A 12500-nucleotide genomic window follows, 5' to 3' on the forward strand; every position below is an offset into this window, starting at 1 on the left:
AGTTCGGGGTCTCTGCTGTCGTATTTTACGCTTCATAATGCGCCACACATTTTCGATGGGAGACAGGTCTGGACTACAGGCGGGCCAGGAAAGTACCCGCACTCTTTTTTACGAAGCCACCCTGTTGTAACACGTGCTGAATGTGGCTTCGCATTGTCTTGCTGAAATAAGCAGGGGCGTCCATGAAAAAGACGGCACTTAGATGGCAGCACATGTTGTTCCAAAACCTGTATGTACCTTTCAGCATTAATGGTGCCTTCACAGATGTGTAAGTTACCCATGCCTTGGGCACTAATGCACCCCCATACCATCACAGATGCTGGCTTTTGAACTTTGCATCGATAACATTCTGGATGGTTCGGAAATATTCGACACAATGTCGAATATTTCCAAAAATAATTTGAAATGTGGTCTCCTCAGACCACATAACACTTCCACTTTGCATCAGTCCATCTTAGATGATCTCGGGCCCAGAGAAGCCGGCGGTGTTTTTGGATGTTGTTGATAAATGGCTTTCGCTTTGCATAGTAGAGCTTTAACTTGCACTTACAGTTGAACTGTATTTAGTGACAGTGGCTTTTTGAAGTGTTCCTGAGCCCATGTGGTGATATCCTTTAGAGATTGATGTCGGTTTTTGATACAGTGCCGTCTGAAGGATTGAAGGTCATGGTCATTCAATGTTGGTTTCCGGCCATACCGCTTACGTGGAGTGATTTCTCCAGATTCTCTGAACCTTTTGATGATATTATGAACCGTAGATGTTGAAATCCCTAAATTTCTTGCAATTGCACTTTGAGAAACGTTGTTCTTAAACTGTTTAACTATTTGCTCACGCAGTTGTTACCTCGCCCCATCCTTTCTTGTGAAAGACTGAGCATTTTTTAGGAAGCTGTTTTTATACCCAATCCTGGCACCCACCTGTTCCTAATTAGCCTGCACACCTGTGGGATGTTCCAAATAAGTGTTTGATGAGCATTCCTCAACTTTATCAGTATTTATTGCCACCTTTCCCAACTTCTTTGTGACGTGTTGCTGGCAGCAAATTCTAAAGTTAATAATTATTTGCATACATGGTTCGCTTCCCCTTTGGTCCGGATGACACGATTTCGAATATTTCCAAAAACAATTTGAAATGTGGACTCGTCAGACCACAGAACACTTTTCCACTTTGCATTAGTCCATCATAGAGGATCTCGGGCCCAGAGAAGCCGACTGCGTTTCTGGATGTTGTTGATAAATGGCTTTCACTTTGCATTGTTGAGCGTTAACTTGCACTTCCAGATATAGCGACCAACTGTATTTAGTGAGAGTTGTTTTCTGAAATGTTCCTGATCCCATGTGGTGATATCCTTTAGCGATTGATGTTGGTTTTTGATACATTGCCATCTGGGGGATCGAAGGTCACGGTCATTCAATGTTGCTTTCCGGCAATGCCACTTACGTGGAGTGATTTTTCCAGATTCTCTGAACCTTTTGATGATATCATGGACTGTAGATGTTGAAATCCCTAAATTTCTTGCAATTGCACTTTGAAAAACGTTATTCTTAAACTGTTTGACTATTTGCTCACGCAGTTGTGGACAAAGGGGTGAGCATTTTTTGGGAAGACTGAGCATTTTTTGGGAAGCTGTTTTTATACCCAATCATGGCACCCACCTGTTCACAATTAGCTTGCACACCTGTGGAATGTTCCAAATCAGTGTTTGATGAGCATTCCTCAACTTTATCAGTATTTATTGACACCTTTCCAAACAGTTTAGGAACAACGTTCCTCAAAGTTTAATTGCAAGAAATTTAGGGATTTCAACATTTATGGTCCATAATATCATCAAAAGGTTCAGAGAATCTGAAGAAATCACTCCACGTAAGTGGCGTGGCCGGAAGCCAACATTGAATGACCGTGACCTTCGATCCCTCAGTTAAATTAAAGTAAAAGTACCAATGATTGTCACACACACACTTGGTGTGGCGAAATTTGTCCTCTGCATTTGACCCATCCCCTTGTTCAACCCTTGGGAGGTGAGGGGAGCAGTGGGCAGCAGTTTATCAAAAACCGACATCAATCTCTAAAGGACATCACACGATGGGCTCAGGAACACTTTAGAAAACCACTGTCACCAAATACAGTTCATCGCTACATCTGTAAATGCATGTAAAGCTCTACTATGCAAAGCGAAAGCCATTCATCAACAACATCCAGAAACGGCGCCGGCTTTTCTGGGCCCGAGATCATATATGATGGACTAATGAAAAGTGGAAAAGTGTTCTGTGGTCTGACTAGTCCACATTTCAAATTGTTATTGGAAATATTCGACATCGTGTCATCCGGACCAAAGGGGAAGCGAACCATCCAGACTGTTATCAACGCAAAGTTCAAAAGCCAGGACCTGTGATGGTATGGGGGTGCATTAGTGCCCAACACATGGGTAAATTACACATCTGTGAAGGCACCATTAACTCTGAATGGTCCATACAGGTTTTGGAACATTTGCTGCCATCCAAGCGCCGTCTTTTTCATGGACGCCCCTGCTTATTTCAGCAAGACAATGCCAAGCCACATTCAGCACATGTTACAACAGCTTAGCTTCGTAAAAAATTAGTGCGGGTACTTTCCTGGCCCACCTGCAGTCCAGACCTGTCTCCCATCGAAAATGTGTGGCGCATTATGTAGCGTAAAATACAACAGTGGAGACCCCGGACTGTTGAACGACTGAAGCTCTACATAAACCAAGAATGGGAAATAATTCCACTTTCAAAACTTAAACAATTAGTTTCCTCAGTTCCCAAACGTTTATTGAGTGTTGTTAAAAGAAAAGGTGATGCAACACAGTGGTGAACATGCCCTATCCCATCTACTTTGGCATGTGTTGCAGCCCGAAAATTCCAAGTTAAGTATTATTTGCAAAAAAATAAATAGTTTGAGTTTGAACATCAAATATCATGTCTTTGTAGTGCATTCAATTGAATATGGGTTGAAAAGGATTTGCAAATAATTGTATTCCGTTTATATTTACATCTAACACAATTTCCCAACCTCATCACAGGGCCAACACAGATAGACAGACAACATTCACACTCACATTCACACACTAGGGCCAATTTAGTGTTGCCAATCAACCTATCCCCAGGTGCATGTCTTTGGAGGTGGGAGGAAGCCGGAGTACCCGGAGGGAACCCACGCATTCACGGGGAGAACATGCAAACTCCACACAGAAAGATCCCGAGCCTGGATTTGAACCCAGGACTGCAGGAACTTCGTATTGTGAGGCAGACGCACTAACCCGATTGTAGCTGAGATAGGCGCCAGCGCCCCCCGCGACCCCGAAAGGGAATAAGCGGTAGAAAATGGATGGATGGACAATTTCCCAACACACACACATATATATGTATATGTGTGTGTGTATGTATATATATATATATATATATATATATATATATATATATATATATATATATATATATATGTATATGTGTGTGTGTGTGTGTGTACATGAATGTGTATGGTCGTGTATACATGTCTATGTATGCGTGTGTATATGCATATATATATATGTTTGTGTATATGCATGTATGTATGTATATATATATATATATATATATGTGTATATATGTATGTATGTGTATACATGTATTTATATGTATGTGTGTATATTTCTATGTATATACACACACATTACGTATATATATTTATATATATATATATATATATATACATACATGTATGTATATATATATATATATATTTATATATATACACATGTATGTATATATATATGTATGTATGCATGTATATATATGTATATATATACACATTTATGTATATATGTATGTATATATATGTATGTATGTTTTTGTGTGTGTATATATATATATATATATATATATATGTATGCATGTGTATATATATGTATATATATATATATATATATATATACACATTTATGTATATATATATGTATGTATGTATTTGCATGTATATATATGTATGTATGTATTTGTGTAATATATATATATATATATATATATATATATATATATATATATAGATAGATAGATAGATACACACAGCTAATTCTACTGAGAAGTGATAAGAAATTGTCAGAGAACCATTCAACTTTGCAGATATTTATTTTAGTCACCCACAATTGGGCGACGTGCCGCGCTTCTTATAATGTGCACACAAGAAGAATCATGGGAATTCTCCTCTGTGTGTTTTGTATCAAATTGTGTTGATGTAGCGAGTGTACCTGCCAGGTCGTCTTATCTAGTCTCAACTTTTCATGGGCTTGATCTCAGGCTTTTTTTTTTTTTTTAAACTTACTATTTTGCACTCCTACCCGCTCATCGACCAGTGTCCCAGGAGCACTTTGAGCAAAAACACACATTTATCAAACGATGTTATGAATACTGAGACTGTTTGGATAAAGGCAAAGGGGAGGCACAGATGGGAGGAGGAGTGCACGCTGGTGTGCCCTTGACAGCTGACATTTGCAAGTCTTTCCAGGCGTGGGTAGAAGTTTTTTTCAATAATCCTGACTAAGGACAGATACAAGTCCAAGGAGTCCAAGAATGTAGCCTTTAATATTTATGACATGCAGTCTCCTACCTACAAACCCTAAAACCAGTGAAGTTGGCACGATGTGTAAACTGTAAATAAAAACAGAATACAATGATTTGCAAATCCTTTTCGACCTATATTCAATATAATAGACTGCAAAGACAACATACTTAACGTTCGAACTGGAAAACTTTATTTTTTGCAAATATTATCTCATTTGGAATTTGCTGCCTGCAACATGTTTCCAAAAAGCTGGCACTAGTGGCAAAAAAGACTGAAAAAGTTGAGGAATGCTCATCAAACACTTATTTGGAACATCCCACATGTGAATAGCATAATTGGGGACAGGTGGGTGCCATGATTGGGTATAAAAGCAGCTTCCATGAAATATTCAGTCATTCACAAACAAGGATGGGGTCAGGGTCACCACTTTGTAAACAAATGCATGAGCAAATTGTCGAACAGTTTAAGAACATTTCTAAACGATCTACTGCAACGAATTGAGGGATTTCACCATCTACAGTTCGTAATATGATCAAAAGGACCTTGGAGACTAGTTAGGACAGAGGGAAAAACGAATGCAACAATGGAAAGAGACATCCTGGATGAAAACGAATGCTTCTTACCCAACCGGATTAAAGTCTGGGAGGTGCTGCAAAGAGGAATTAGCAAAACTCCCCGAAAATAGGTGGGCCATATTTGTGACATCATATTAAAAAAAAGACTTCAGGCTGTAATTCCTGCAAAAGGTGCATCAACAAAATAGTAAGCAAAGACTTTGAACACTTATATACATGTGATTTTTTTTTTTTTTTGTTGGAATACATTTGCGAACCCCCCCCCCCCCCCCCCGCCAAAAACAAAAAACTTTTTACGTTGTTGTTCTGGGGTATTATGTGTAGAATTCTGAGGACAAAAATGAATGCATTTTATTTTGGAATGAGGCATAACAATGTGGAAAGTGAAGTGCTGTGAATACTTTCTGGATGCACTGTACAGTAGTAGCCTATAAATAAAAAATAAAAACCTGAATTCAAAATTACAGTATATTATGCAGTATGTTAGCATTTAAAATAGCTAGCGATTAACTTTCTAATAGCCAGATAGTGTTTAGCAGTGCATACTGACAGCTCGCAATTAGAGTGCTGACTCGCGAGCTAGGTCAAGATTTAATGAAAATAAAAAATGGAAAGGTTAAAAAAAAATAAAAAATTGAACTAAAATCATAGACACGGTTTTAATTAAATGCACTAAAATGAACCAAACAATAAAATGTTTTAAAAAAGCAGTAAAAATAAAATGATTAATATCCTTAAAAACAGTGTTAGTTGCTGGCTAGCTATTAGCTGCCTTATCAAGTCTTATAGATTTTTTTCTCTGATATTGGACAAATATTATAAGGGCAGCACAGTGGAAGAGGGGTTAGTGCGTCTGCCTCACAATACGAAGGTCCTGGCGAAAGCTCCTGCACTCGGGATCTTTCTGTGTGGAGTTTGCATGTTCACCCCGTGACTGCGTGGGTTCCCTCTGGGTACTACGGCTTACTCCCACCTCCAAAGACATGCACCTGGGGATAGGTTGATTGGCAACACTAAATTGGCCCTAGTGTGTGAACGTGAGTGTGAATGTTGTCTGTCTGTCTGTGTTGGCCCTGCAATGACGTGGCAACTTGTCCAGGGTGTACCCACCTTCCGCTCGATTGTAGCTGAGATAGGCTCCAGCACCCCCCCGCGACCCCGAAGGGAATAAGCGGTAGAAATGGATGGATGGACAAATATTATCTATAAATATTTAATCGGGATGATATATTTACAATCGTATTTAATGAGAACAATAACAATGTTAAGTATGATTTTAATCCGGCCCCCTGGTTCAGAGAGCAGTAATTACGTGTTGAGTCATCTAGCCTCTCACAGCTTAAGTCCCCCGTTAATGAGCAGTTTCCTCTAAAACTGTACGGTTTCATTATTTGGGTGATGCATTATTGCTAAGTCGCCTATTGATGACCCATGATTCAGTGGTTATTTACAAAATTTGAAAAATTCGATAGAAACCTTTTTTTTATTCTTTTTTTATAAATGTTATCGAGATTTGGAGTGCATGAGAAAGTGAAAAAGAAAATAGTATCCCTCTTTGACCACGAGGTAATTTCTTAACAGCAAACTGCTCAGTCATCATTAATTATAGTGCTGATGGGTTCACTGTAAACTACAGACACACTTGAAGAGCGCAGACCTCTGATAAAGCAGCTTAGTCAAATCAAACAAACAAACATAACAAGGAGGTGATGAATTAACTCTCTTCATTATCAATTTCAAACAACAAGTTGTTGTACAGTATGCGCTGCTCTGCCAACACAAACACGCACACATGTCCCGTTGGTGCACTCAGAAATCCCAAAAATCCTTAACTTTAGCAACCAGTTTGCTACAACAATAGTACAAATCTCCACATTCCACATCACCAACAAAACTGTAGAACACTGACACTGCAAACAACAAAAATGGGTCTATTTCGAGATGTTAAGTCTTTCGAATTGAGCTAACCAAGCTAACTCACTTTAGCATCCAGGTTCAATAACATTACTAAAAATGTCACACCGTACATTAATAATAATCTCTTATTTTTAGCCTAAACAAGAGGTGACAATGAAACTAAATCAATTTTAAACCTCTTGTTTCAGGAGGCCAAGGTGAAGAATATCATGTCCAAGAAAGAGAGAAAGGAGAAGAAGATGTCCTCAAAAGACGATGAACACTTTTTGTTGACCGGAGTGACGCCGGCAGACCAAAGAGGGTCTGTATTTGCATTTTATTTTGTGTGTTTTTATTTTCAAAGGTGCCAAAAATGGTATTATCTTCTATGATATGTTTTCCTAACACAGAGATACCTCAACTTAACAAGATTTTGCGTTAACTACTGTCTCTCGGCTAATTGTTATACTTTCAGTAACAAGCAAAAAATTTAGTTACAAGCGTTCCCGCCATTAGTTGGCGTAGCAAATGTCACAATGAACCCCGTAAGATCCGACCAAAGCATCTGGTCTTACTCGCTAGTCTGCGCCATAGTCAAGCAGAATGAGTCTTAACGCCAGCTCAGATTGTTATAATTGTAATATTATCTAAACGGTAGACATTTATACATGAAAATATGGAAAAGCTTCTGCTGGTGTGTTTGACGGAGGAGCAGCTGGAGGGATATACTGTAGAAGTCCACTCTCTAAGGTAAATTCTGTATATTGTTGTTACATTTATTTAATGTTAGTAGATACGTTTATGATGCACACTTGTTTTGATAAATAATAATAAATGGGTTGTACTTTTATAGCGCTTTTCTACCTTCAAGGTACTCAAAGCGCTTTGACACTACTTCCACATTTACCCATTCACACGCACATTCACACACACATTCACACACTGATGGAGGGAGCTGCCATGCAAGGCGCTAACCAGCACTCATCAGGAGCAAGGGTGAAGTGTCTTGCTAAGGACACAACGGACGTGACGAGGTTGGTACTAGGTGGGGATTGATTCAGGGACCCTCGGGTTGTGCACAGCCACTCTACCACTGCGCCACGCCGTCCCATGTGTCCTGAACACGCAGGAGCAGTATGCTTTTTAACTGCATTTTAGATCTCAAGTCATGAATTTCCATCAGCTCAACCAGACAAGATATAACAGCTTTTAGCTACAGTCCCTGAAGTCCAGATGTTTGAGGTCTTAAAGAATTGAATACATGTTATGCTTTAAAAAGGCAAATGGATGGCACAAAAAGCTAAAAGGCTTGTTTCCATTGTGGTCAATTAAATCAGTGTTTCTCAACCTTTTTTGAGCCAAGGCACCTTTTTTGCGTTGACAAAATCCCGAGGCACACCACCACCAGAAATCATTAAAAAACTAAACTCAGTTGACGATAAAAAGTCGTTGTCGCAATTGTTGGATATGCTTCTAAACCATAACCAACCATGCATCAATATAGCTCTTGTCTCAAAGTAAGTCAAGACCTATCACATCACGCCGTGACTTATTTGGAGTTGTTTGCTGTTTTCCTGTAGTGTTTTAGTTCTTGTCTGGCGCTCCTATTTCGGTGGCTTTTTCTCTTTTTTTGGTATTTTACTGTAGCAGTTTCATATCTTCCTTTGAGCGATATTCCCCGCATCGACTTTGTTCTAGCAATAAAAAATATTTCAGTTGTTTTTATCCTTCTTTGTGGGGACATTGTTGATTGTCATGTCATGTTCTGGACTCACACTATTGTGTTAGAGCCACTATGGACTGTAATTTCACAATATTATGTCAGACCCACTCGACGTCCTTTGCATCCGGTCTCTCCTAGAGGGAGGGAGGGAGGGAGGGGGCCAGGGGGTTACCCACATTTGCGGTCCTCTCCAAGGTTTGTCATAGTCAATGTCCCACTGGGTTGTGAGTTTTTCCTTGCTTTTATGTGGGCGCTGATCCGCGGATGTCACAGTGGCTTGTGCAGCCCATTGAGACACTTGTGATTTAGGGCTATAGAAATAAACATTGATTGATTGATTGATGTACATTGTGGATGCCGTCTATGCTGCATAGTAAGTCTTTGCTGTTGTCCAGCATTCTGTTTTTGTTGACTTTGTAGCCAATTCTGTTTTAGTTTCGTTCTGCATAGCCTTCCCTACACTTCAATGCCTTTTCTTAGGGGCACTCACCTTTTGTTAATTTTTAGTTTAATCATTAGATACCTTTTTACCTGCACACTGCCTCCCGCCGTTTCCGACATCTACAAAGCAATTAGCTACCGGCAGCCACATACTGATATGGAAGACTATCACACGGTTACTCTGCCGAGCTCTAGACAGCTCCGACACTCAACAACAACATACAATTTGCAGACTATAATTACAGGTTTGCCAAAAACAATTTTAACCCAAATAGGAGAAATTACGTTATCTCCAACGGCACACCGGACTGTATCTGACAGCACACTAGTGTGCCGCGGCACGGTGGTTGAAAAACACCGGATTAAATATTCATCACTTTAGATACATTCAATAATAAAATATATATAACCTGTAACATGTATATAAAAATTACGTTAAAAACATGGATAAATTATGTACATATACACAGTATACATGTCAGGTGATTTGAAAACAATGTATACAAAAAATGGGGGGCGAGAAGGGGGGGTTGTATATACTATGTACATGACATTATGTACATGACTATGCACATGTTGACTCCAAGAGTCTGCAAAACAGAATGAGAACATATATATACACTATAACAACGTATAAACCTGTTTGATGCTTCGAAGAGTTGCTTGGTATCAATTTTGGTTTAGATCAGGTAGAGGTTGAGCTGAGCCATGATTTTATGGCAGTTTTAAAATTTAGTAGGAAAGTTTGAATTTTAAGGTCTGTTGGTAGTGCATTCCACTGTGTGGTGGCAAAATAGTAGAATGCATTTTTTCCCTTAAAAGTCTTGAATTTGGGGGGGACAAGGTCTGAGGAACTAACCTCTTGTGTAGTACTTGTGAGCGATTTCCTCTAGTTGGACAGGTACTTGGGGACAGTTTTTCTGAGTATTTTGAATACCAGGCACATTGCAATTTGGTGTACTCTTTCCTCAACTTTAAGCCATCCCAATTTGGTAAAGTGGGCTTGAGTTAGGTGAGTCATGTTTGGCAGGTTGAGCAGGAGTCTCACCAGCTTGTTTTGGAAAGTTCACAGTTGTTTTTAGTGGCTTAGGGATACTGGTGAACCATGAGGTGCAGGCGTAGTCAAAATGACTCTGTGAGGGTTTTAAGTGTTTCCCTGTTAATAAACGCAGAAGTCCTGCCCAAAAATTCTGTTTTATTATTGACCTTGGTGATTGTTTTTAATGCCATTTTTTCCACCCAAGAGAGTGTTGTCCAATATATAACTTAGGTAAATGACCTTGTCTTTGTTGATGATTGTGGTATCACCTGCTTTAATTGCAAAGCCTGGGGAATTACCTAGGTTGTGCCTGGACCCAAATAGGATGGACTCTGTTTTACCCAAGTGTAGTGACAGTTTGTTATCGGAAAGCCAGAGTCAGAGATGACTTTGTTCGGTGCCCAGTGCACTTTCAACCTTCAATTTGTCCATGTCCCCAAATAGGATGGACTCTGTTTTACCCAAGTATAGTGACAGTTTCTTATCGGAAAGCCAGAGACAGAGATGACTTAGTTCGGTGCCGAGTGCACTTTCAACCTTCAAATTGTCCCTGTCCGAGGCCAGGATCCCAGAATTGTCCGCGAATAGGTACACATTGTTGTTGCATGCTGATTTCATGTCGTTAATGTAAATCAAGAATAGCAATGGTCCCAGAATGCTCCCCTGTGGGACACCACAGCTCACCCTGAGGGGAGAGGACAGTTCACCTCGACCACCTGTTCTCTATCCTCAAGGTAAGATTTCATCCAGTGTGTGGCTGCGCTGTCAAAACCGATTTTCCTCAACTTGTTTAACAATATTGGGTGGTTAACTGTGTCGAATGCCTTTTGAAGGTCCAGCATAACCATTCCACAGTACTTGCCCATGTCTATCTCTGGCCTGATGTAGTCAGTTAGGTACAGTAGGCATGTATCGGTGGAATGTGATTTTCTGAATCCTGATTGGAATTCGAATAGCTCACAATTTGATAATTATCTATTTTCTCATATAAACCTCTCTACTACTCAGTGGCCTAGTGGTTAGAGTGTCTGCCCTGAGATCAGTAGGTTGTGAGTTCAAACCCCGGCTGAGTCATACCAAAGACTATAAAAATGGGACCCATTACCTCCCTGCTTGGCTCTCAGCATCAAGGGTTGGAATTGGGGGTTAAATCACCAAAAATGATTCCCGGGCGCGGCCACCACTGCTGCACACTCTTACCCTCACCTCCTTGGGGGTGAACAAGGGTATGGGTCGAATGCAGAGGACGAATTTCCCCACACGTAGTGTGTGTGTTAATCATTTTACTTTACCTTTGTACTTTAACTTTGACTCTATAACCTTTGAGATGGAGCAAAAGATGGAGATAGGGCGGTAGTTGTTGGGGTTCTAATGTGTTTCCCTTTTTCTACATTGTCACAAGCTTGAATTCTTGTGGGATATGACACTTATTGATCGACAAGTTGGTGATATATGAGCAACCATTGGGGCAATCGTGACAGCTGTGTCTCTGAGAAATCTGGTGGGAACATTATCATGTCCTGTGGCTTTGTTTGGCTGCAGCCAGCTGAGGTTCTTTAACACAGTGGTTCTCAACCTTTTTTCAGTGATGTACCCCATGTGAACATTTTTTTTTTTATATATAAGTACCCCCTACAGAGCAAAGCATTTTTGGTTGAAAAAAAAGAGATAAAGAAGTAAAATACAGCAATATGTCATCAGTTTCTGATTTATTAAATTGTGTACCAGTGCAAAATATTGCTCATTTGTAGTGGTCTTTCTTGAACTATTTGAAAAAAAGATATAGAAATAACTAAAAACTTGTTGAAAAATAAAAGTGATTCAATTATAAATAAAGATTTCTACACATGGAAGTAATCATCAACTTAATGTGCCCTCTTTGGGGATTGTAATAGAGATCCATCTGGATTTATGAACTTTACTCTAAACATTTCTTCACAAAAAAAGAAATCCTTAACATCAATATTTATGGGACATGTCTACAAAAAATCTAGCTTCAAGCATAACCTTCAAGTACCCCTTGGGGTACGCGTACCCCCATTTCAGAACCACTGCTTTAACACATTATCAATTTTAACTTTGACAAACTTGAAGTCGTCCTTGCGTACCCCCTTTGTTTTTGTAAAAGTTTTGGATGCCCTAGTTAACCGTAGAGGCCTGAGTGTGTGGGCAATTTGCTTACCAATGTGGAAGTGATGGTTGAGTAAAAATCTGTTAAAGAAATTTGCCACATTCAGTTTGTCTGTGATGACGTTTATTTACAAG

General features: G+C 39.6%; 2 protein-coding genes across 2 annotated transcripts in view; one reads left to right on the forward strand and one right to left on the reverse strand.

Moving 5' to 3' along the window:
- si:ch211-225h24.2 (uncharacterized protein LOC564539 homolog) overlaps positions 1-12500 on the forward strand; it is a 57077-nt gene that overhangs the window by 43110 nt on the left and 1467 nt on the right. The window contains exon 3 of the mRNA XM_061886153.1: positions 7242-7354. Within this exon, the coding sequence (XP_061742137.1) occupies positions 7242-7354 (113 nt within the window). The remainder of the gene's footprint in view (positions 1-7241; positions 7355-12500) is intronic.
- fbxo25 (F-box protein 25) overlaps positions 1-12500 on the reverse strand; it is an 80901-nt gene that overhangs the window by 21744 nt on the left and 46657 nt on the right. The window lies entirely within an intron of this gene.

The sequence above is a fragment of the Nerophis ophidion genome, linkage group LG24, assembly GCF_033978795.1.
Source record: "Nerophis ophidion isolate RoL-2023_Sa linkage group LG24, RoL_Noph_v1.0, whole genome shotgun sequence".
In the NCBI taxonomy this organism is placed as follows: domain Eukaryota; kingdom Metazoa; phylum Chordata; class Actinopteri; order Syngnathiformes; family Syngnathidae; genus Nerophis; species Nerophis ophidion.